Here is a 26034-nt window from a genome sequence, read left to right as displayed (position 1 = left end):
TCGGCCACCGAGCATCCCTCGTGCCATCTCAGAAAGAGGCTGAAGGTGAAGAGGTGTGACTGCTGAGGGACGACTCATTGACACTGACTGACTCTAGTACTGAATTTAGTAGAAATGAGACAGAAAAAAAAGACAACAAACTGCCCTGTGATTCAAACCTGTTACTAAAAAATGAAAAAGAAAACCCAAATCCTTGCATTTTCAAGCAATTTATTGCATATTGTTAGGATTTGTAACTAAATATATTTGGGGCTAGGGTAAAGACAAAAGCTCCCAAAACTTTTTTTTTTTTAAGATTTAGTGAAGATATTAAATTTTTCAAAGAAGAAAGGTGGCAGCATTTTCTTAAAGTTAACATAGAAATTTAGTGTCTGGTTTTCAATTTTCTTTTTAATAAAATATTCAGTCTAAAACTGTAGTAAGAATAGCTAAAACTATGTAAGTTAGAAATGCTGGAATTAAATTTTTGCTATCTTCCAACCAAGAGCCTCCAAGATACCTCACTGATGCCCTGTCATTTTAATGTCTGTTATTGCAAGGATGAGATTTACCCTTTTTTTTTTTATTATTTCTTGAAGTTGGTAGGCATTAGGTAAAACCCAAAAGCCAACTAAGTCTTTCTCTTGAGGTTATGGGGCAGATAACTCCAGAGTATTTCTCAGGCCTAATATTCAATCCACAGGTGAAAAGACAACAGATAGAACTTCACATAAAACAATTCCCCTCATATATATATGTATATATATTTTTTTCTCCTAACATTAAGATAGTGCAACTTTTAAAAAACACATTTATCACAACACAAATTAACTCCTTGCATTCTTCTAATGTCTCCACTTTATACCTTGGCACACAAAACAGGAATTCTGATTCATATTTCAAAAACAAAACAAAAATTCCATACCCTGGGAGAAAAACTGGCCAATTCTTCCCCTTGATCACATAGTAATACTTTCTTCTTTTCTCTCTGCCATTCCATCAATAGAAAAGAGCCCCTAAAGGCCTTGTTTATGTGCTAATTTTCCTTTTTGAATTAAATAATTCAAATAATCTTTGTGGATTCTGTTTTTATGTATGTTTTGTTTTTTTTTTTTAAAGTATTCTCCCTCCTTCCTTCCCTCCACCCACCCCAACAACCCCCACCCCTCTCAAAAAAAGCCACTGTTCATGGTCAACCTGAATGGAAGTCTGTAATATTTCAATCCACTTTGCATGCAATTCCCCTGAAAGGAATCAGAAACAAAGAACACTTTTGCACATTTGGTTTTACTCAGGTGTACCATGTAAAACTTCAAAACATTGTGCACAGGAGGCAGGCCTAGATAGGCTGCCTTCTCCCATCTATCGCTTTCTCTTCTCTTCTCTTCCCTTCAAGCGCCCAGAGGAGGAAATCAGACCAGGTTGCCAGGTTTCCTGTCTTTGCCTTTGATAGGTACTATTGTGCTCTCTGAATTGTTCTGCTGTAACTGAAGTCTGCTTCCCCTCTGGGTGTTGCTGTGCTGGTGATGGAAAAAAGAGGAGCCGGGGTAATGGCCCATCACCTCGCTGTACGTGGGGGGTGGTCCTTCCATCCTGCCGTTACTGCTACAGTTGGTTGCACTTATGCCCGAATTGCTGCTTGGTGGGCACGGGCCCCCATTGTACATAGAAATATCTATCAAATCACTGTCAAATATAGTTCGGTTGGGAGGGGCCCTGACAGATTCTCGATTGAGTTCCATCTGTTGTTCAGGATCCCGAAGCTGCAGGGTGCAGGGTCCCTGGTAGGGTGGGGGCTCCTCCCCATCAGACAGGGAGATGGTGGGAGGAAGATCAATCTCGTGCTGGACGTAAGGGTAGGTGGGCTGGAAGCGGCTGAAACGGTCCCTCTGCATAAACGACGGTGCCGTAAATCTGTCCCTAGTCCGGGGGGCGTACATAATCTGTAGGGGAGAGAAACAAGCATGAAGACGCTCTTCTGAAAGAAAAGACTCCTCCCAGGGGGCATGGGAAAGCCAAAGAGGACTCTGTGTTCTAGGCAGACACAAAGATGGCTATAGAGTCTGGGTATATGTACACTGATAGATATAGATTTAATATGACTATATATTTTACCACACACATATATTTATATACCTATGTATAATTTTATATATATAATATATATTTTATATACATATATATACATATATCCTTACATACCTATATTTTTTTACATACTGTTAAGTTCATTTGGGACACCATATCTATTTGTCTCTGTTGTTATTTGTGGTTGATAGTTTGGGGCCAGCTGGTTGTCTGTTGAAGTGGTTGTGATCTGAAGCCTATGTAACAGTTTTTGGCCTTGTTGAGGAAGATTGAAGTATACAACTTTGGAGGCAACAGGGACAAAAATAAAACCTCCTTCAATAAGGTAAAAGGTTTAAGGATAGGTAAGAGTATAAAATAGAGTTCCTAGTCTAAAAAAGGGTCTAAGCTTTCCCACATCCCCTCTGACTCACAAGAGTCTTGCTCTTGCTTGAGTTTCTTCAAGCCTTCTTGTCACTCTTTATCTATTCTAATTCCCAGGTCTATTCCATATAACCTAAGCTAAAATTATATGTATATAACTATATACATATATGTTTTATATACCTATACATATACTTACATATATATTTTACATACCTATATATAATTTTATATATTTGTATATTCATATACCTACACATTGACACACCTATGTACACATGCGTGTCTATGTGTGCATGTATGTGTACACACAAACACATATCCAAGGACCCAACTACTTGGAATTTCTCATTTCTCTAATATTCTGAATAAGTGGAAGTTCCTCTTATTTGGCTATGATTTAGCCTAATCGGGAGCAGAAAAAAAAAAAGAGAGAGGGTTGACAAGGAAGAAGTAATCAATCTAACTTCCCCTGCTAAAACCTTTATATATACATATATTATATGTACATAAGTGTATATATCATCTTCATATGTGCAAAATTATGTATGATAAGGGTTCAGGAGGTTGGGGTGGAAGCTATGTACAGGGGAATAGAAATTCCAAATAACTGGCTCTTTGGGTAAACTGAGTATCCTCATACATAATATATAGGGATTACTTTAATTCCATAACATATACAGATTAATTCTTCAAGTATCTGTTATTTCACATTAAGCAACCAATCAATGAGCAAATATTTATGATGCATCTAACTGTATTTCAAGCACAATGTTAGGTGTTATAGATATAAAGAATAAAACAATCCTTATGAGAGCTTACATTGAGTGCAGAGACACACAGGCATATATATACAGAACAAATAAAAAGAGAATAAATACATACATGGTGGACACCCCGTGAGGATAATAAAAGCTATGGACGCTACTCACGGTGGTGTGTGTGTGCTTTAGAACAAGTGGTATGATAGAACAAGTGTGGAGCAATCTTTAAAGTTATATGAACGGAAGCTACTATTTTTCACCTGTTTCTTTATAAATGTCACTATTACTATTTTTTCCCTAAAGACAGAGTGAAAAGAAAACATGATTATTTGTAGTTTCCGGTACTTTGGATTCTGAATAGTTAAGATTGTTATTTTATAAGACTGTTGTAAAATCTTCTCTGTCCCAAAGTAAAGTTTATTCTAAATTGCTAAGGAACTCAGGCAAGCCTCATTCTGAGTATAATATCTTCTTGATTCAACTGTCCTTAGAAAAAAATCTTTTATAAATCTATACAAATCATGGCTTTTGCATTTTCTCTACAGATTTGAAGACAAAACATCTAGTTTAAAAGTTAGTTTATTAAATTGATAATTAAATTCGGATACTCTGAAGAATCAGTGATCTCTCTGGTATGAAATCTCTCCAAATTAAATTGGTATGGATGACATTCATTGAACACTGTGGCCAAACTTAAATTCACTGCCTGAAGACCAATCTTCTGATGATAAGCTTCTCTGACTTTAGCTGGGATGTTCCTTGGACAATAGGGATATGGTCTGTTCCTAATTCCATACTTGACATCTGGTATGTATAGTGGGACGTGTCACAACTTATGCTTCCCTTTGTACTGCCTTCATGACTCAAAGTCACCTTTACGACACAAGGAGGTATCAGCGTAAGGTAATGCTAGGGATTATGACATTTAAAAATTACAAAATAAGGATTTTTTCCCTTCTTATCATTCCTCAGCTTTCATTATTTGTAGTTTACTTGGTAACAGAAAGCTCAGTATTTATCAATTATTTTCTTTTGTAAAGGGCTCCGGATGAACACAAAAATGTCTGCAAGATCCTAAAAATTGCAACCATTTCTTTTGTTCTCATTTTAAAGAGAGTCCTGCCTCCAATAATTAATTTTCCTGGATTTATCAAACATTGGACCACTGTTTTGTTGTTGTTGTTGTTTTTTTGTTTTGGGGTTTTTTTTCATCTCTTTCTTGCTTGTCATCCAAATAAATAGTTTCAAAGATAGTTGCTTTGTAATATGGAGAGGTCAGACATTCATACTTTTCTCATTATTTTTTCTGAGATTCTAGACCTTTTGTTCTTCCAGATTAGTTTTTTGGGAGTTTTTATTTTAGTTTTGTTTTTACACTTTAAAATTAATTATACCAGATGTTACTGTTTTTCTTTAGTGCTACAAAGTATCCCTTATGTAATTTAGTTGGAATAGAATTAAGTCAATAAATTAATTAGGTATTACTTGATTAAATTGGTACAACCCAACCATGAGTGGGGAATCTCTCTCCATTTATCTATCTCTCTTTATTTCTGTGGAGGACTTTGAAATTGTAATTTTATAACTCTTCCTTTCTACTTTTTTAAAGCAAGGTATAGATATTCAGGAAAAAAAATTTATTTTGTATCCTACTGCTGAATTGCAATCATTAATCACCTCAACTAATGTCTTTGCTGATTCTCTTGCATTTTCTAGAAAGTGTCATATCATCTGAAAGTAGGGAAATTTTATCTTTTCTTTGCTAATGTTTATATCTTTAAAGATGTTCTCTTACCTTACTACTGTAGCTAGGATTTCTGGAACAGTGTATAATAATAGTGGGGAGAGAAGTCCATTTTAAATTTGAGGCATTCAACATTTTTCCTTTGAGTCAAAATCTGCATCCCCAACTTCAAATCTGTTTTAAGGGTTCAGCATTGTTGTGTGCAGTATTCTTTGTCCTCCATTAGACATTGCACACTCAGATGAATTAGCTTAGACCTAGATCTGTTGCTAACTCTCAGTGTTAGCTCCTCTAAACCAAGAAGCAGTGTGGTAGAGAACATGGTACACTAGACATGAAGTCAGGAATACTTAGCTTCAAATTCCACCTGACCCTGGGGGAAGTTGCTTAATCTTTTTAGATCCTCATCTAGCTGGGTGGCTCTATGGATTGAGAGCCAGACCTAGAGATAGGAAGTCCTAAGTTCAGATCTGGCCTCAGACACTTCCTGGCTGTGTGACCCTGGGTAAGTCACTTAACCGCCATTGCCTAGCCCATACAGCTCTTCTGCCTTGGAACAAATACACTGTATTAATTCTAAGAAGGCAGGGTAAGGGTTTTTAAAAAAGACCCTCATCCATAAAATAAATGTGGTCCCTTCCATTTCTAAACCTATGATCCTATAATCAGATTATTCTCTATAGTCCTTTCAAATGCTAAAATTGTCTAGGTGAATTGTTCTGTAATTTTTCATCTTATCCCATTTCTAGTTTGAGAAGTCCTTGAAGGGGCCTCATCCCAGAAGAGTCAAATATGCAGCCCATCTTGAGTGGGGCAGAAGCAAATTAAAATGTAATTGGGCAGGGGAAATGTTTAACACAATAAATAAAATACAATAAAACTACATTTAAAATCTAAGTCAATATGGAAGCAGCAAGGTTGCACAGTGGTTAGAGGGACAGAAATGGAGACAAAAGGACCTGGGTTCAAATTTGGTCTCTGACATGTCCTCTCTATAGGACTCAGGGCAAGTTGCTTAGCCCTGACTGCATAGCTCTTGATGGTCTGGCCTCTTCTGTCTTAGAACTGATACTAAGACATAAGGTAAGGGTTTAAAAAAAACACCAACAGACAAGTCAATAAGCAGCCCACAAAGACCTTTATGGATCAATTAGTGATTCCCATTTCTATATGACTGATACCACTGACCCCTCCATAAAAAGATAATTGCAAAATCCTTCCTTCTTTCTAGCCCTGTACCCTTCCCTTGTCACCATAATTCCACTACAATTCCTAGTGAATAGCTTCTGTTTCTTTTGATCGCTACATGCCACAAGCCACAGTGGCATACTCATTTCTTTATCATAATTGTCGTCACTTGCACTGATTTATGATTATTATGTCAGTCTGTTCTCTGCTTGTACGTTTGTCCTGATGATTTTGCCATATATATAGTTGTCATTTGTTATTTGTCAGATATTTAAGCCCCCTTTTCCCCCTCTGCCTCCTTACTCTATCAGGCTCTCTCAGTAGACACTGTTGCTACACAACACAGCCCATTCTTCCCAAACGAAAGACTGAGGTCCTTGCAAAGCAGTTTAAATACTATACCTCGGAAGCAGCCTGTCGTGGCACTGAGCTGTCTGAAGGCCACAAGCACCCTTCCTGGCAATGATGAAGAAAGAAAAAACACACAAACAGAGAAAAATATCATTAATTTCTTACTGACCACCAATAGCATTATTTAGTCAAACATACAAGAATAACAATTTTAAGAAAAAATAACAGATCAAGTAGACTAGAGATAGTCATCAAATCTGAACAGCAAAATCCACTGTGACAAAGAATATTAAAAAGGTTGGACCCCATTTACAATATATTTGAAGTTAGGTTTTAAGTAAAAAAATATTTTAACTTTTACATACATATACTCACTTCAAACAATGACTGTTTTTGCCTACTAGTTTCTGGGAAATTCAGATATTTCAATCAATCAATTTAGGATTAAGAGTATGGGAAAGGGGCAAGGGGTTGTTATTAGAAGCAGTGTTTTTAGTCAATTAAGTTACTAGCTTTACTTTATGTAGAAATAGCTTGATTTATATAGCCAGGCCTTTGCTAAGGCAAGAAAAAGGGGGGGGGGGAATTCTGCTTAAGAGATCAAGATTTTTTCAGCCTCTTTGACTTAAAAAAATTAATTTGGTTGTTGATTACATTAAAATTCCTAAGTATCTCCTCCCTGCAGCATAGAAGGCATCATCCAACAAAAAATATGGATATATAAATTATGTCTTACATGTTTCTATTCCTAAATTCTTTCTCTGGAGGTGGAAATATGCATGATATTTTTCAAATATTAATTCTGTCGTTGTATATTATGTTCTTTTGGTTCTACTAATTTTAATCCCCATCATGTAGATCTTTCTAAGATTTTTAAAAATTAACCTGTTCACCATTTCTTATAGTGCAGTAGTATTCCATCACAGTCATATACTATAACTTGTTTAGCCATTCCACAGTTGATGGCCTTTCTGACTTTCAAAGTCATCAAAGCTAGATTCCTTTTTTTTCCCCCTAAACCCTTACCTTTTGTCTTAGAATCAATACTGTGTGTTGGTTCTAAGGCTAAAGAGCGGTAAAGGCTAGGCAATGGGGGTCAAGTGACTTGCCCAGGGTCACCCAACTGAGAAGTGTCTGAGACCCAGTTTGAACTCAGGACCTCTTGTCTCTAGGCCTACTTCTCAATCCACTGAGCCACCCAGCTGCCCAAAGCTAGATTCTTAAAAACTCAAGTATCTTACATATATATCTTATAACAAATCATCCTTTAATTCTATTTCTCACTGGTCAGAGGGATCTAATATCTGGTGGCTAAGTGTGATATTTCAAAGTATATTACAAAATGAGAAAGTAACATAAATGACTCTAATGGACACTAAATATGTACATAATAGATTTTAATTATTTTTAGACTCATAGGATCTCAGAATTGAAAGGGACCTCCTTAGCAGGCAACTAGATCAATCCTTATGGAAAGCATTTGTCTCCTCTACAATATCCTGAAAAGGATCATTAAGCATTTCTCTGAACATTTTAAGTGATGGAAAACTTACTGCCTTGTGAAGCAGTTCATAACAATTTTGGGTGGTTTTGCTAAGAAGATCTTCCTTATTATATGAAGCCAAAATGTCTCTCATTATGTATTACTTCTTTCCCTAGAGCTAAGCAAAATCAGTCTAAAACTTCTTCCACAAGAAAACCTTTCTATTATTTTAAGGGAATCTCTGTTACTTCTCCCTCTAAGTCTAGAGGAAAGTCAAGACACCTGGTTAAAAATCCTAATAAACGCTAGCTTTTTGATAATAGACAGGTCAGTTAAACTCTCTTAGCCAGTTTCCTCATCTACAAAATGGGATAATACCACTGGCAATCTCCTCCATCTTACAAAGTTGTTTGAAGTCAAACCACTATTTTGATTGTTTGGGGTCCAAATGGACATGAGATTTTAAAAATTTTTTTAGATTTTAAAGTTTATTAAAAAAATTTCCCATGGTTACATGATGTATGTTGTCTCCCTCCCCACTTTCCTCCCCCTCCCAGAGCTAACAATCAATCCCACTGGGTTATACATATATTATTGCTCAAAACCTAGTTTCATATCATTCATTTTTGTAATAATCTTTTAAAAATCAAAACCCCAAATCATATATCCATATAAACAAGTGATAAATCATATGGACATGCAATTTTATAAGGAGTTCTTGTTGCAAAAGCTCCTTCCAGATATGGAGTATGATATGTAACTCAGCCTTAGAGACTTTCATAGGAACTGAATTAAGTGACTTGCCCATGGTTACACAGATATGTGATCTGAACTCAAGTCTTCCTGATTCCAAGGTTAGTTTTCAATCTATTACATCAGAGGCAGCTGGCTAGTACAGTGCATAGACTGCTGCACAGTACAGTGGATAGACTGCTACACCTGGAATCAGGAAGAACGGATTTCAAATCTAAACTCATATATTAGCTGGGTGACCCTGAGCAAGTCATCTAACCTATGCTAATTCTGTTTTTTTTTAAACTATAAAAATAAGAATAAAAATAATACCTATATCTCACAAGGTTATTGTGAGGATCAAATGACATATTTCTAAATTGCCTGGTATAGTGCCTAGAACATAACAGTCACTATGTTAATGCCTTTCTTCCCTCCTTTATTCCCTTCCTCCCTCCTTTCCTTCTTCCTTCCTTTCTTTTCTCTCTCTCTCTCTTCTTTCCTTTCTGCTTTTTCTTTCTTTCTTCCTCTTCTTCTTCCCTCTTTTCCTCCCTTATTACCTGTTATATATTCCATGCTAAATATTTCTGTTTTTTTTCACTGATATGCTCACATTAAGGAAGCAACAGTTGTCAGTATCAGAACAAGCCCTTCTTGATTCAGTTCCTTTAAAAGGGGGGTAAAAAAAGAATGGGATATGTTCATCTACAGGTATAAAAAAGGGGGGTCAAGGGACACTGATAAAATGTATTTGTCAGCAAGAACTGCAGAAGATATGATTCTGCCTCGAAGCCACAGGGGCAGTGAAAGAAAGGCTACTGAAATGCTAGCAAGAAGGAAGATGACTTTTGCTGGGCTCTCATCTATGTGAGCAGTAGTACAGTGTAGAAGATAGAGAGAGCCTTTAGATCCAGGAAGACCAGAGTTCAAGTCCTATCTGTGACATATTGGCTGTACAATCCCAGGTATGTCATTTAAACCTCTCAGTGCTCTAGGCAACTCTCTAAGAAGACACTGACATTTTGCAAAAAAGTCTCAATTTAACTGTACTGACAGAGGGCATTTTCTCACCCATGAATTCTCTATGCCATAAAAATGGCATTCCTGCACTTAACATAGTGTTTGGTATATAGTCAGTGTTTAATAAATTCACATTAAACATTTCATAATGTTGATAAATTCACAATAAACAAACATTTATTAAGTACCTATTATGTGCATGGCACTGTGTTAAGTATTGGGGAAACGAAGAAAAACAAAAGATAATCCCTGCTCCCAACAAGTTTACAATGTACTATGAATGAATGAAAAAGTGGCTGAATCATGGTAAGTCCTGTGAAGGACTGTAATTCTGTTATCTGAGGGCCAGCTAAGCTAATCACCAATTAGTGCTTCCTGAGTTTTCAAGCTTGATCAGGCTGATCTCATGCTACTATTCAAATCTATACCCAGTTTATACTCCATCTTCAGCACACTGCTGATAAACACGTATTGATTGTTTATTTGGGAAGTTGACATTCCAACTGTGTAACATAATACATTTCTTATCCACTTTGTTTTTCTGGTTTCCCATACCCCAAAGACCCCTACCTCAACAAAGAAGGGATAGAGGTGCGTTCTCACATCTCTTCTTTGGGGCCAACCTCAGGCACTATTTTTTTTTTATTTTAAACCCTTAACTTCTGTGTATTAGCTCCTAGTTAGAAGAGTGGTAAGGGTAGGCAATGGGGGTCAAGTGACTTGCCCAGGGTCACATAGCCGGGAAGTGTCTGAGGCCAGATTTGAACCTAGGACCTCCCGTCTCTAGGCCTGACTCTCAATCCCCTGAGCTACCCAGCTGCCCCCAACCTCAGGCACTATAATTTCACAGCATCAACATCTTTTTTTTTAATCCTTCCATCTTGGAATCAATACTGTGTATTGGTTCTAAGGCAGAAGGGTGGTAAGAGCTAGGCAACTGGAGTTAAGTGACTTGGCCAGGGTCACAAAGCTAGGAAATATCTGAGGCCAGATTTGAACCCAGGACCTCCCATCTCTGGGCCTGACTCTCAATCCACTGAGCCACCTAGCTGCCCCTCGCAACATTCAGTATTAATAATTTTGTTGTTCTTTCTATTTATATTGTTGTACTCACTGTCTATATGATTTTCCTGGTTCTGTTTACTTCACATTATGTCTTTATATAGTTCTTCCAGGCTTCTTTCTAATCACCAAATTCACAATTTCTTATAAAAGAGGTGTCAAATTTGTAGTGCCACTGGTAAAATTTTCAGTGAAGCCCTAACAAAAATGAAAATGCAACTGGGAAATGTATAACAAAATAAAAATACAATAAAACACAGATATGTCCATCTGGTTTTCTAAGTCAGTATGTGGCCTGCAGAATCTGTTTCTATTGGATACCAGTCTTACATTACCTTCATGTTCCACAATTTGTTTAGTTATTCCATAATCAAAGGGCATTTGTCAAGCAGCCATTTCAAACACACCACATTAGATAAGTGACAAGTAAAGAATACAGATTACAAATAGGGACCAAGAATGTAGTATCCAGGAAATAGTTCATAGGATCATACAATTTAGAATAGAAACAGACTCTGGTGTCCATCTAGTTTCAATTTCCTCATTTTAGAAATGAGGAAAATGAGACCCAGAAAGGTTAAGATTTTTCCTGTGTGACATAGGTAGTAAGTGCCAGAATGAGAATTTAAAATAAGACCACTCAGCTCCAGATCCAATGCTATTTCTATGGTTTTGTGCTGCTTCTCTAAGTTGAATATATATGACAACAGTATTCTAGATTTAGGCTTCCCCTTGAACATTATTTTTAAATCATAAAAATAACTATCACAATGGAATTATTTCTTTTGAAAACAACAAAGATGACAATGACATGCAACATGATGTAGAAGACTAAATCAAATGCAATGAAGTTTGAGGGGTTTTCCTGTAAGGCCCCAGAATTTAAAAGCACAAAACCAAAACTCTTTGGACTACTCTCATTTTGACTCTTTATATTTTGGAGCAGTGAGAAGATTAGGACTGACTGCTAAAAGTCCTGCACATTTAGATAGTGCCATTTTTATGATTTTCCCCCTTTTAGTCTCATTTATTTTATAGGTACATGAGTGACCTCATTTAATCAAATTGATTTGGGTCATTTTTGCTCAAATAATGAATATTCTAGATATCCACAGAAGGTTATTTAAACTTCGTTGCTCAGAGACAATAGCAATTGTCTGTGTTTTAGGAATCTAATCTTAGTATCTAGTATAATTTAGTCATCTAATTTGGTATCTAGTACAACTTAGTCATCTAATTTAGTATCTAGCATATTATTATCTAAATAAATTTGATAATGTGGTACCCAGATTTAAGGTACTCTATGGATTCTCATCTACTCAATATTGTAGATCATGACTTAGGTATATGCATTTATTTCTTCCTTAGTCAACCAGAGAGCACAATTAGTTGAAAGCAATAAAATTGATGTTGTGAAAAATAAACAAAGAAATTTTTGCCCCATATACTGGGGTAGCCTTCCCTCCAAATATATACAACATCCTTAATAAAAATGGACAAGCATAGGGATCACATGAGAGGCACGTCCATGTGCCAGGGTACATACATGGCAGGGCAAGTCATGACTTCTGTTGATGCATCATACTGCTAAATCTCTTCCCTTTGCCCCCAACCTCCAATTTCCCCTCTGAGGAACTGAGGGTTGGTCTCAAGGAGGCTTAATGCTCTCCTTTCAGTTGTTCAGTCCCTTCTTCCTGTGCTAGGCACAAATGTAGGTCTCTTCTGAATCGCCATCTAATAGGCTGATTCAGTTTCAAATTCTTGTGCCTAACATATGCAAAGCACTGTGCAGGAGAGAGATACAAAATAGTTCCTGCTTTTAGGGAGCTCCATGGAGAAGAGAAGAATAGAGGAGGGTGTTGGAGAAGGGGACATGAAAGCTGTCTTTAAACAGCATATGGACAATCATGTGGAAAAGGTGGGGAGACTTGATCTGCTTGGCTCCAGAGGGCAGAACTAGGGTGAAAGTACTAAAAAATATAGCTTCAGATTTGAACCTTAGGGGGGAAAAAAGTTAACTATTAGAGCTATCCACAGGTGCCCTTGTTGTCAGCTTCCCTAATCAAGAAAGACTAAATGACTACTGTCTGGGTATCCTATAGAGAGGATCCTGTGTTCAGGTATGGGTAGGCCTAGCTGGCCTTTTTATCTGAAATTCTGATTTCATATTTCAACTGACTCATTTTCACCTTCCCAGTGGAACATTCTGGAGTGAACTGCTGCCCCAATCCTCTGCAGAGAATTAGATAAAAGCCTCCTTGGAAAGTCAGTCTTTTCATAGTCTTTTGTATCAGTTGTTTTAGTATTTGGCAGACCTCTTTCTGCCATGACTAAAAAAAAAAAAAAAAGAGTACCTATGGTTTCCAGAGACTGAGATAAAAAACTAATAGGAATAGGGGTTCTTTCCAACTGAAATTTTGTGATTTTGTGAAAGAAAGTCAAAGGTAAAAAAATACAGAGTTAAATTAAAGAGAGTATACTAAATTTATTTGGAAAATATCTCTCTCAGGGAACTACAGGCAATAAACTCATAGAATAAGGAAAAAATGGATTGTGACCTATATTATAGGTAATTTACAGGTTAGAGATAGATTTAGAATAAGTAAACAGACAGAGCACAGTTCAGCCTGGCTGAGAGTGAGAATATTCTAATTTAGAATGTTTGGAGGGGTTTATACATACAGTGACTTGGCTGCAGTTGAGAGAGAAGGAGCTTGACTGGGAGTGTGTAGAATTGACATCTGATCAGCCAAGCTTCTAAGCCTGTGAACAGATCTTGGGATCTCATGAAGAAGAGATTTAACTTCAAGCAAGTTCTAGGTTGAGTGAGTGCATTTCTGCTGTTGGTGGACAACAAGCAGAAAGCCCTCTTACTCCCTAGTCCTATTTGGATTACTTGCTGTGACAGAAGAGTTCCTGGTCCTAAATACATCTGGAGGTCATCGTGGACATGTTGTGTGAGATTCCCAAAATCCCCCGACTCACTCCAGCTCAGCCATTGCTAGCTGTCTGTTAGTATAGGATAGTCAACCCAACTGCCAATATTCTGTGACAATTGGTAATAGACTTGAGAAGTTAGAAATCCTTTCCCTTCAATCTTATCCTTAGCCAACCATTAAACTAAGCTTTTATAAAATTTCCTTGTTATTCTCTCCCCCAGCTACCAAGAACCCATAGAGTTATAAATGTGTCCCTGGCTTTAGTGAATGTCAGTTACTGTTTATTTTCCCCAGCTAAGATACATGGTGTATTTGGTGTTTCTCTTTCGTTCCCAACCTATGCCCCCATTCCCCTGACTGTCTATTGTTTACTGTTACCCCTTTCCCCAAGGTGTTGGGTGTTTATTTTCTTTTTTCACCTTTAACAATGTAAGAAATACTGCTGTAGTTCCAATTAAAAATATATTCTATTCTTACCAAAGAATAGGTTTAAGGTGCAATCAAAGAAAGTAAATGAATATCCACTAGTCTGGAAATACTTATTTTTTCAAAGAATCTAAAATGTAAGTCATTGATCAATACAGCATTTTAAAAATGTGCACAACACATACAACACACAATACTGCCAATAAGCTTTAAGGGATGACAATCAATCAATAAATATTTATTAAGTGCTTACTATGTACCAACTACTGTGCTAAGTGCTCAGAGATATATAGTAAGGTAAAAGACAATTCTTGCTTTCAAGAACTCACAGTTAAATAAGGAAGACAATGTGTAAGCATCTCATACAAAAAAAATCTATATGCAGGATAAACAGAATAATAGACAGGGAAAACACTAGAATTAAGAGAAATCAGAAAAGATAGTGTTGTGTGGGAAATGGTCTGGTATGTAAGAAATCTAAAATTTTGATTTGATGTCTGATCTTGGGCCATTCTTCACCACAAGCATAAAATCAAGGAAGAAGGAAGAGATGCTATAACATAGAAAACTATGCTGAAATGAATTCATGAAATCAAAACCTTACTTCCTGAGATACAGGCTTCACTTTAGCTGAAGTGCAAGATTCTGCTGCAGCCCTTTACCTTGACTTGTAGACAGTATATTGTGATATTCGAGCTTTTAATCCACTCTGCTATCCTCTCTGTCTTATGGGTGAGTTCATCCCATTCACATTCACATTATGATTAATGACTGTGTTTTTCCATCCATTTTATTTTCCCCTTGTTTATCCTTCTCTTTCTCTGCTTTCAGCATTTCTCTGGTCACAAATGTTTTTGTTCTGACTACCAACTAGCCAGGTTCATCCTCCCTTTTGTATGTCCCACCCCCTCCTTTTTTTTTAAGATTTAAATATTTTATCTTTTTAAGAAAAATTTTCCATGGTTACATGATTCTTGCTTTTACTTTCCCCTTCACATCCCCCCACCCTATATCTAACACACATTTCCACTGGTTTTAACATGTGTGATCAATCAAGACTTATTAACATATTATTGATAGTTGCATTTGTGTGGTCATTTCGGGTCTATATCCCCAACCATGTCCACATCAACCGCATTAACAGTCTTAGGGCACTGCTTCCACAGTCATGCACCCCTCTGCACTGGGTCCCCACCAAATGTCTACACCTGGTTTCAGGGTCCGCTTCCACACCTGTGTCTGGGCCTGTGTCCACGCTGGGTGCACCTGAGCTCAAGGTCTGTGTTCAAAGTCAGGTTCTTTCGCCTCTTGGGGTCTTAAGTCTTGTTGCTTTCAGGAGCAGGCCCTGGTGATCCCAGGTAGCTGCCAAGAACTTAATGGATGCCCCAAACTTGCTCTAAATCTTGTGTGCTGACTTTGACCCTGTAGGTAGTGAGGGGGGGGGGAAGGGGGTTGCTCAGCTCGCATTTTAGTGAGAGCTTTTTCACCCCCTTATAGCATGGAAATGCCCCGATCCTACATACCTTCAATGTTGTGCCCTGTTGTGGGGTCCTTTCATTCGTCTGGATTTGTTTTTATGTCCTCTTGAGGAGTCCTATATGTGTGGGTTAGGAGAGGTTAAGCAGCTGCTTTTTAATCTGCCACCATCTTAACCTGGAAGTGTCCCCCCTTTTCTTATTTCCCTTCCTCTTACTATTTCCTTATTTGGTAAGATGGGTTTCTATTGCTGTGCAGAGGTTATTTCTTCTTCTGATGAGAGTAAGGTTCAAGTATTACCTACCACCACCCCCTTTCCTTCACTGTACTGATTCTTACATGTCTCTCTTTGTGAGATAATTTGTTCCCAACTCTCTCCTTTTATCTCTTCCCAGTTTATTTTCTTTTTTAATCCCTTGATTTATGTTTTGTCTTAGTTTAGGGCTTTTTTAAAATATCATCCCATCATATTCAGCTTACTGTTTTCGGTCTATGTATGCTTCTAATTGCTGCCCTCATCACACTAAAATTAATTTTTTTAAAGTTTTTGGAAAATTTTATTTTATTAATTAATTTAAAACATTTTTTCATGGTTAAAAGATTTGTGTTCTTTCCCTTTCTTCCCCCCAACTTCCTCCCCCCCCCCATAGCCAATGTGTGATCCCACTGGGTTTTACCTGTGTCACTGATCAAGACCTATTTCCATATTGTTGATATTTGCACTAGGATGATCATTTAGAGTCTACATCCCCAATCATATCCCCATCAACACATGTGGTCAAGCAATTGTTTTTCTTCTGTGTTTCTACTCCTACAGTTCTTTCTCTGGATGTGAATAGCATTCTTTCTCATAAGTCCCTCAGAATTGTCCTGAATCATTGTGTTGCTGCTAGTAGAGAAGTCCATTATATTGTGTTGTGCCACGGTGTATCTGTCTCTGTGTACAATGTTCTCCTGGTTCTGTTCCTTTCACTCTGCATCAATTCCTGGAGGTTGTTCCAGTTCACATGGAATTCCTCTAGTTCATTATTCCTTTGAGCATAATAGTATTCCATCACCAACAGATACCACAATTCATTTAGCCATTCCCCAATTGAAGGGCATCCCCTCATTTTCCAGTTTTTTTGCCACCACAAAGAGTGCAGCTATAAATATTTTTGTATGTCTTTTTTCCCTATGATCTCTTTGGCGTATAAATCCAGCAGTGGTATGGCTGGATCAAAAGGCAGACAGTCTTTTAAAGGCCTTTGGGCATAGTTCCAAATTGCCAATTGATGAAATTCTTAAGTATCTTCAGTGCCTTAAGTATTCTAAGTACTTAGGTACAAACATCATAGATATTTTAAGTATCTTAGTTATTATCTCCTTATGTAGTAATGTAATCAGTTTAAGTCCATTGTTTCCTTTGATTACCTTAAATACCTTAAGTACCTTAAGAATCTGTATTGTAGATATCTTAAATATGTTAGTTAACACTTTTCCATGTAGGAATATAGTTCCCATCCATTGAGTCCCTTCAGTTTTTTTTTCTTTTTGGTTCATCTTTTTATGATTCTCTTGAGTATCAAATTTGATCATGAAATTTTCTTTTCATCATAGGCTTCTTCAACTATTTATTTCTTCATGTATCAATTTTAGATTCCATGTCACATAGCTAATTCTTGACAGGGGCAGAATTAGCACCTCTCTTCAGGCATGTTCTTTTTAGGGCAATGTGACAGAATGGAAAACATACTGAACTTGGAAATCAAGGTCCTGAGTTTGGTTTCCAACAAGATGACCTTGGGCAAACTGCACACTTTTTTACCACTCAGCTTCCTTATCTATAAAAGGATGGAGCTGAACTTGATGACCGCTACAGAATCTTCCAGGTAGAAATCTGTGGCCATTTCCCAGAATCATAGAGCAGGAAGGGACCTTGTAGATTATCTAATTCAATCTTTACATTTTATGGATGATTATAAAGATGAGATAAAAAAATTAATATGAAAACGAGACAAGTTAACTATTCAGAGACATTTAACTAACTCTCGGCAAAGTCTTGACCAGAATCCACGTTTCCTGATTCCTAATGCAAACTTGGTCATCAAATCCAACCAGCTTATACACAACTAGGAATCCTTTCAATAACAAGCCAAGCAAATAGTCATCAGACTTCTATTTTAAGAGTTCCAGCATTAGAAAACTCACCATTGTTTTTAGGATAGTTCTATATGATATGAAGTCTTTCTTCACATGGAGCCAAAGAATGCTTCTATAACATCTTCTCATATCTTCTAATCCCTATATTCTAGAGCCAAGTTGATTAAGTCTAATCTCTCTTTCATATAAGGGTCCTTTATATCCTTGAAAAAGTTTAATTCCTCAGGACTCTTTGTTCTCCAATAAATATCTTCACTTCCTTTAGCCACAAAGCATTGGTTTCTAGTCATTATCCTGGTTGCTCTCCTCTAGATCCACTCCAACTTTTCCAACATCTTTTTCAAAATATGTCATCCAGAACAGAAAACTGTGTTCTATATTTGATCTGAACATGGATTTTTAGTTTTTATATTCTGTTGTCTTGAGTCAAAGATGACTGATATCCATTTTCACCAATTTAAAACTTTGATCATGACAGGCTTGTTGGAACTTTCCTTGGTTCTTCAAATGATGTTTGTAGTCTATTACTCCTTAACAGTCCTATATAGGCTTCTGTACAAAGGAGGTTCTCCATTTCCTCATTCACATACTCAATGAACGTGACAAATATTCTCAGTAGACTAACCTTTCATATTTTTAAACTCTGTTCTGGACTCTTTTATCAGTCTACTCTTCTAGAGGCCAATTCACCACCTGTGCCTCTTTAAAGAATTGTCACAGGTTTTCCCACCCTTCCCTGGGATGCAGTGGAGACTCTCATAAACAGGCCATCTATTCTCCCCTATAGCTTTTAGATGATTCAGCTTCTTTGTGTGCCAATGTTAGTAATAACTTTCAAAGGAAGACTAGGAACTAATTATATTCTGGCATTATTTAAAAAAGCAATGCTTCTGGATTTATCATAGAACAGATTTTTACCTCAACAATAGAAAACTATAATGTTCTTAGCTAATGCCTATATTGTTATGTGTTATAATCAGATGAATACTTAGAAATAAAAATAAAATAATACTAAAAAGGCATTCACAGATTTGTAATGGGGAATGGAAATAACAAATTGTCTTGCAAATACATGGGTCTTGTAACGAGGGTTTAAAAGGTGGATCAGTATGGAGGTTGGTAATGCTGGCAGTCAGGAAGCAAGTGTGGCTTAACCTCAAGCTGTTTACTGATGGTGCTGGATGTAGGAATGACCAGCACCCAGTGTCTAAGCCAGATAAGGGATTGATGTAATTTCCCTTGGCAAGGATTGAATCCCCTTTAAGAAGATTGCCCTTCAGCCTCTAACCTGGCTGAGGAGGTAACTCCTATTGGATGGCAAGTGGAATCTACTCTTAGAAATAGTACTCTCCAAGCTTTCACTTCCCGAAGGTTATCTCAATACCAAGCAATCCTGTTGGCTAATGAGAACATCATATTTCACCAGTGCAAAAGTTTAAACCCTGCAACTCTGATTCCAGATCTACCACTGGAAGGAGAAAGTTTACACATTTATGAAGATGCACTTGACATTGTGCACAAGACTAGGGATGACTTATCTGATACACCTATTGATAATCCCGAATTGACACTCTTTATGGATGGGTCATCTTACATTGTAGACAATCAGAGATTTACCAGTGCAGAAGTAGTTTCAGCCACTGAAACCCTTTGGTACTCATCTCTTCCATCTACCATGAGTGCTCAAGGGAAAGAGTTATTAGGTTTGATCCATGCTCTCCAAATAGCCAAAAATAGGAGAGTAAACATATATACAGACTGTAAATATGCTTTTAGAATGGTACATCATTCTGGGGAACTCTGGAAAAATAGAGGCTTCATAACTTCTAATGGCAAGCAGTTAGCATATGGCAATTTAATCAATGAGTTGTTGCAAGTGATCCAATTATCATCCCAAGTCTTAGTAATTCATTGCAAAGGCCATAGTAAAATTCAAGGGCCAATAGAATCATGGAATAGAAGAGCTGACATTACAGCCAAATTTGGAGTGAGGTATGGACCAATTTCAGTCCTGAATTTGTCTTTGGTGGACAAAGTTGATCTAAAAAATGCTTATTCACCAAAGGAAGTGAAGGATTGGAAAAAAAGATAATGGTGCATACTTAGCTAATGGAGTTTGGCTGGGAGCAAATGGAAAACCTATTTTGCCTAAATCCCTGTACTATAACTTTTACAATGCTTTACATCAAAGGGGGAATTATGGGAGTCTGGGTCTGGCAGACTGTATCCTCAGGTATTGGAATGCAAAAGGGATATATGAAGTTGCAATGAGAGTTAGCCAGAGGTGTAGAATTTGTATGCAGTATAACCAAGTTAATACCAAAGTGCATAGATTAGGAGGCAAGTCATTAGTCTATATACCCTTCGAGTGCTTACAAATCAATTACATAACCATGCCAAGGTATCAGGGCTACAGGTATACATTAGTAATCATTGATCAATTAACAAAGTGGACAGAAGCTTTTCCAGCCAGATGCAATACATCAGCTTTTGTAGTGAAGATTTTGCAGAGGGAGCTAATTCCAAGGTTCTCTGTTCCACTACATATTGTGCCTGACAGTGGTTCACACTTCACTCATTGTGTTTTAACCAGTGTATACGAATCCCTAGAGATAAAACAACATCTACATTCCATATACAGACCTCAGTTGAGCAGACAGATTGAATGCATGAACAGATGATCTTTGAAGACCCTAGTGGCTAAAATTTGTGCTGAATCACACTTGAAATGGCCAGATGCATTACCTTCAGCATTACTCCATCTTAGATGCCAGTCCAATAGCATTACTCATTTATCACCCTTTGAGATGTTATATGGGCATCCACCTTACCACGGAAAATCACCTCAAAGCATCCATAACCTATCACATCTGAGTATGGAATGCAAACTCTATATGAGTACATTAAGTTGCTCAAAGAATGCCTAGATCAACTTCACAGGTTGGTGGTGATACAGGAAAGAGTACCTTTTGATTTCAATCTCCACAGCTTCCAACCTGGAGATTATGTATATATAAGAAACTTTAACAGGAAGTCTGTGTTAGAACTTAAGTGGCTTGGACCATCACAAATAATCCTAATGACCCCTAGTGCAATCAAAATTAAGGGGAGGGATCTGTGGTTCAATGTCATGCATGTCAAGCCAGCTAAAGATATGTCCCAACAAAAAGACCCAGTCACAATGCAACACAAAGACCAGTCTATACCAGCAAAGCAGCCTAAGAACAGAACCATCACAATAAAGCAGCCAAGAAAGCAAATCATAGCTTTTCAGTAGTCTATATATGAGCCCAGATCAATACAAGAGTCAAGAAGCAGCATAATGTTAAATCAGTTTGAAGATTACTTATCATCACATTACAATCATCAACAAGAAGAATAATCAATTGCAGAAGAAACAGTATCAGAAATTCAATCACTTCCAGATCTAGAAAGTGACATCGATGACTGATTAATTAAGTCATAATAACATCATAATGAACTTATTTGACTTTGTTCATTTGCATCAAGAAAAGAAAATTCATCAAAAGTTTATGGACACACAAATTTGTCGCAACACAAATCAAGACAACTGCACAATAGTTCCAATTCAAGTTGACAAGCATGTGTGGTAACATCAAACATCACAACGGAGACATTGCTGACTTCACAACATCTTTGACCTGACTACACAACTGGTGTGACTTGTACTACAATGCTATGAAGAGGAGTTCATCAGATCAGTGATGGAACTTCAGTTTTGAAGAGCACAAAATACGTACTCGCAGAACCCTCACTGCACTCAGACATGTAGAATTCCATCCAACAGCACATAATGTTTTAGCAGAGGATTTCTGAGGGGTAAGTATGTAACACTTCACTACATGTTTACGTCATTATCCAACACATAAAACATTTTCAAAACTTCTCATGTACATATGTAAATAGTAGTTCACACACACAGGAGTGAAGGCTTTGTCTGCCCATAGCTTAGGGTTTTCCTCTTACTTTGGTTCAGACACCTTTCTACTCAAACTATCATTCACTTTAAAAGAATTGTATATATATATGTATATGCTTGTTCACTAATCCTTAGTTATAGTCTGTCCTAACACGATAGGGAGAGATTAGTTTGATAAGCTAGATTAGGGTTAGAATTTTTCTTGTAAAATACTGTACATAGTTTAAATATTTAGTTTAACTAAAGCATTTAGCTGATATTAGGTTTACTTATTCCTACTAACACTTTCTAACATAGCCAGTAAGTGTATTAACACCATAATATACTAACACTTAGAAAGTCTGTATCTAGTTCTTTAGGAAGTTGCTAAGAATTTTTCATAGATGTTACATTTGATTGTTAGTTCATGTAGATAGAAAGTTTTATAGTTAAAATTTATTGCTGTATGTTTTCTTTTAGCTAGCAGTAGTGATTTGAATGTTTGTGTTGATGATTTATGATTTCCTTTCTGTTCAAAATTTTTTCTTTCTGTAAAACTTAAACCCCTTTCTTTCCTTTGATTTTCCCTATTACCTGTCATAGTTTAGCTTAGAATAGAAATAGCTTAAGAATATGAGTTAGAACCTCTTTATTGTTTTGGGAATACTTGAAGGGATTAAGGGGAATTAGTTTTAGTTTAGCTTTAGTGTTAGTGTAGGATTCTTGAGTGTAGTTTAGTAACATAGGAATCTAGAAATGTTGCAGGGTGCAAATTTCCAAAAGATAAATGGGCATCTTGTAATGTAATAGAGGATTAATATTGCCATGTTTGCTTGGGGGAAACCTGTCAGTTGCTCTGGTTGGAATGTTGACTGTGGCATGAGCCACAGGTATCAACTGCCAGTTGGAACCAGGGTATATAAATCCCTGGAAACCCAGGGCTGGGTTCTGTTCTGTTCTTTCCCTACTTCTCTTCTCACCTTCACTTCTACCCCTTGGGGATCCAGGGTGGCTGGGAGAAAGAACATGGGATCTTAGTTTCCTAGGCTAGGTAGGTTTAGGAGAACGTTGCAGACCCAATAGGAACATCAATTAGATATACCTTATCAAGAGGATGCTCTATTTTACCATCAAAAGATAATTTGTTTCTGTCCCAGGGCTGGTCTCTTGGGACAGCTGAAGATCATAGCAAAGAAGTTCTTCAACATCCTGCACTTAGATCAAAGAGGCAGTACTAGACTAGATTCATAGGTTTCCTAACCCACTCTCCAAACCCTTTTCCCTAATCAACCTTTCAAATAAAACCTTCGTTTAACTTATGAACTAGTGGCTCCTACCTTCAACTCTGATCTAAGTAGACTGCTGATAAAGATTCTAGGAGGGTGGCAGAGTAACTCCATTACTGTTAGACAGGAAGCACCACACTTCCCTTCCTATCTAATCTCATTGCCATCCAATAGGAATTACCTCCTCAGCCAGGTTAGAGGCTGAAGGGCAATCTTCTTAAAGGGGATTCAATCCTTGCCAAGGGAAATTACATCAATCCCTTATCTGGCTTAGACACTGGGTGCTGGTCATTCCTACATCCAGCATCATCAGTAAACAGCTTGAGGTTAAGCCACACTTGCTTCCTGACTGCCAGCATTACCAACCTCCATAACTGATCCACCTTATAAATCCTCATTATAGTTACAATCTCTACATGCTTCCTCTCAATATAAATTAACTTCTTTTCCTATAAATTTATCCATAGCTATTTCATGTTTAAGGTATCTGCCTTAAACCTTTCTAAATTATAAAATACATAAAATTAAAAATTAAATTAAAAATGAAAAAAGCAAGAGGACAAGCTTTTACAAATTAATGATCAAGTACTTTGTTCCATGTACTGTTAAGCCTTTGGGATACAAATACAAGCAAGCTAGATAGTTCTTGTCTTCAAGGAGTTCACAGTTTCATTAAAGACAGCAGCTAGATGGTATAGAGGACAGAGTGCTGGCCCTGGAATCAGGAAGATTTGAGTTCAAAACTAGCCTCAGACACTAACTAGTTGTGGGACTTTGGGCAAGTCACTTAACCCTGCTTGCCTCAGTTCTCTCATCTGTAAAATGAAAGAATTGGACTAGATGACCTCTGTAGTTTTTTCCAGTGGGATGTCCATAAAGAAGTACTGAAATGTAGAAACAGGAGGGCATGCAAGAAATACAGTGGACTGGTTTGGAAATGGCAGGGAAAGGTCATGGAAACCTAGTTCTTGGCAAGAGAAGCCAAGCTCATCCTTTATTTAAAAAAAACAGGGGCAGCTGGGTAGCTCAGTGGATTGAGAGTCAGGCCTAGAGATGAGAGGTCCTAGCTTCAAATCTGGCCTCAGACACTTCCCAGATGTGTGACCCTGGGCAAGTCACTTGACCCCCATTGCCCACCCTTACCAGTCTTCCACCTAGGAGCTAATACACAGAAGTTAAGGGTTTAAAAAAAAAAAAAAAGCAGTCCTAACCATCAAGGAACTTATATATAATGGGGTGGGTACAACATGTACAGGTAAGTAATAAGAAACTTCCCAAACAATTTCCAAGTAATGCAGATTATTAACAATGTGGAAGAAGGAGTGACTTAGGCAATGTCTCATTAGCAGATGACTCCAAACCGAGTCTGAAGGGGTTTAGGTGATGGTTCCAGTAATGATTCAATCTCTGGTTCTGTACATAGTAAGGTTATGGTATTCCATCATTCGTTAACTATTTATTACTATGATGCACATAGTAGATATCACACCCAACATTTTTATGGCATAATAAGTCATTTATTAAGTATATTATCAAATGCGAGTTTCAAAATAATCTTATGTAGTAGGATCCTGCATGTTTTCTTATACTTATTTCTGCAGATGAAAAAACTGAGTCATATGAAAACAAAGTGATTTACTCAGGGTCACATCACTAATAAATAGCAGAGCTGGGATTCAAAGCCAGGCCTTCTGACTCTAAATGTTTAAAGAAAAAGCTCTCACTCACAAATATCACTATGCATGAAATTAATCTGCTGCTAGGCTCCTATAAAATAATGTTCTCTCAAACTGTATGCTTTAATCTACAAAATGAGGAAACCAGACCCAAAGACATTTAAATCTGGGATCCTAAGTTTGGTATTTCTGATCAGTATTTTCCTAGATGAACTACCAATATTTAAAAGGTATCACCATATTTCAAATGGAAAATATTCTGCATTTCCTTAAAAGTGTAAAATATTTTCTCTCCATTAAATTAATTTTATTTTTCCAAATTTTCATTTATTATAACTCAAGACAAGATTAAAAGTGCTTTCTCATTTTGCCCTCAGCCTGTTTGGTTAGCTGCTATTGATATCAACTGATAATAGTTCATTCATTTAGTCACAAGCATTTATTAAACACCTACTGTGGGCAGTGTATAGTTTTGGGGGATGACAGTGATATAAGGATAAAAATTGAAATAATTCTTGTCCTCATGGAGTTAATAATCTGCTGGTTCCTTTGTATATTGAAATTTTATAATTATATGCATTTCATTAATGCAACATTTCATTAATGAAATGCATATAATAATTGTATCCACCCAAGCCTCTTAATTAAGATGCCATTCATTTGGAATCAAGGAATTCTTAAGCATCATGACAAAGTCTAGCAATAAAGGCAATTAATGCTGGAGATACAGGTTGTTGTTATTGTTGATACTGTGCCTAATGGAAAGAAATTATATTTTCAGATGTATTCATGATGGTTTTTAAATTTCAATTGAGTTCTATAAAACTTCTTCATTGTATTTTTTAGGGGAACACAGTCTGAATGAAATAATTTGAATGGCTAATACCTCATGTTTCTGTGGTATTTTTACTCCTTGCCTTATGACATATGGTAGGTTATAAAAATGTTGAAGCTTCAATTTATAGAGAAAGTAGTCATGGCAAGAGATAAGAAGGATGCTTTAAATTTATCCCCAGTTTCTTCAGGAGTTCTTTAACAAGTTATCTTTAAATTGATAGTTAAATCCTGGCATGAATTCTTATAACAGGATGGGGGCATGGGGCAGCTAGGTGGTTGAGCAGATTGAGTGTAGGGCCTGGCATCAGTAAGACTCATTTCCATGAGTTTTAAATCTGGTCTCAAACTATGACCCTGGGCAAGTCACTTAACATTCTGTTGTCTCAGTTTCCTTATTTGTAGAATAAGCTAGAGAAAGAAATGGCAAACTACTCCAGTATCTTTGCCAAGAAAACCCCAAAATGGAGTCACAAAGAATCAGACACAACTGAACACTACCAAAAAACAATCCTGTGAGTAAATTCCTCATTTCAGCAAACCCTAGAAGGGTTAGAAAGAC

General features: G+C 37.0%; 1 protein-coding gene across 3 annotated transcripts in view; it reads right to left on the bottom strand.

Moving 5' to 3' along the window:
- Positions 1–1153: 1153 nt before the first annotated feature.
- LDLRAD4 (low density lipoprotein receptor class A domain containing 4) overlaps positions 1154–26034 on the bottom strand; it is a 604065-nt gene continuing 579184 nt past the window's right edge. For all 3 annotated transcript variants that reach the window (XM_044667083.1, XM_044667090.1, XM_044667099.1), the window contains 2 exons: positions 6529–6582; positions 1154–1922 (listed from right to left, as the gene is read on the bottom strand). In XM_044667083.1, the coding sequence (XP_044523018.1) occupies positions 1392–1922; positions 6529–6582 (585 nt within the window). In that variant the 3' untranslated portion in view covers positions 1154–1391. The remainder of the gene's footprint in view (positions 1923–6528; positions 6583–26034) is intronic.

The sequence above is a fragment of the Gracilinanus agilis genome, chromosome 1 (genome assembly GCF_016433145.1).
Source record: "Gracilinanus agilis isolate LMUSP501 chromosome 1, AgileGrace, whole genome shotgun sequence".
Taxonomy (NCBI): domain Eukaryota; kingdom Metazoa; phylum Chordata; class Mammalia; order Didelphimorphia; family Didelphidae; genus Gracilinanus; species Gracilinanus agilis.
This window is presented reverse-complemented; position numbering and strand designations above follow the sequence as displayed.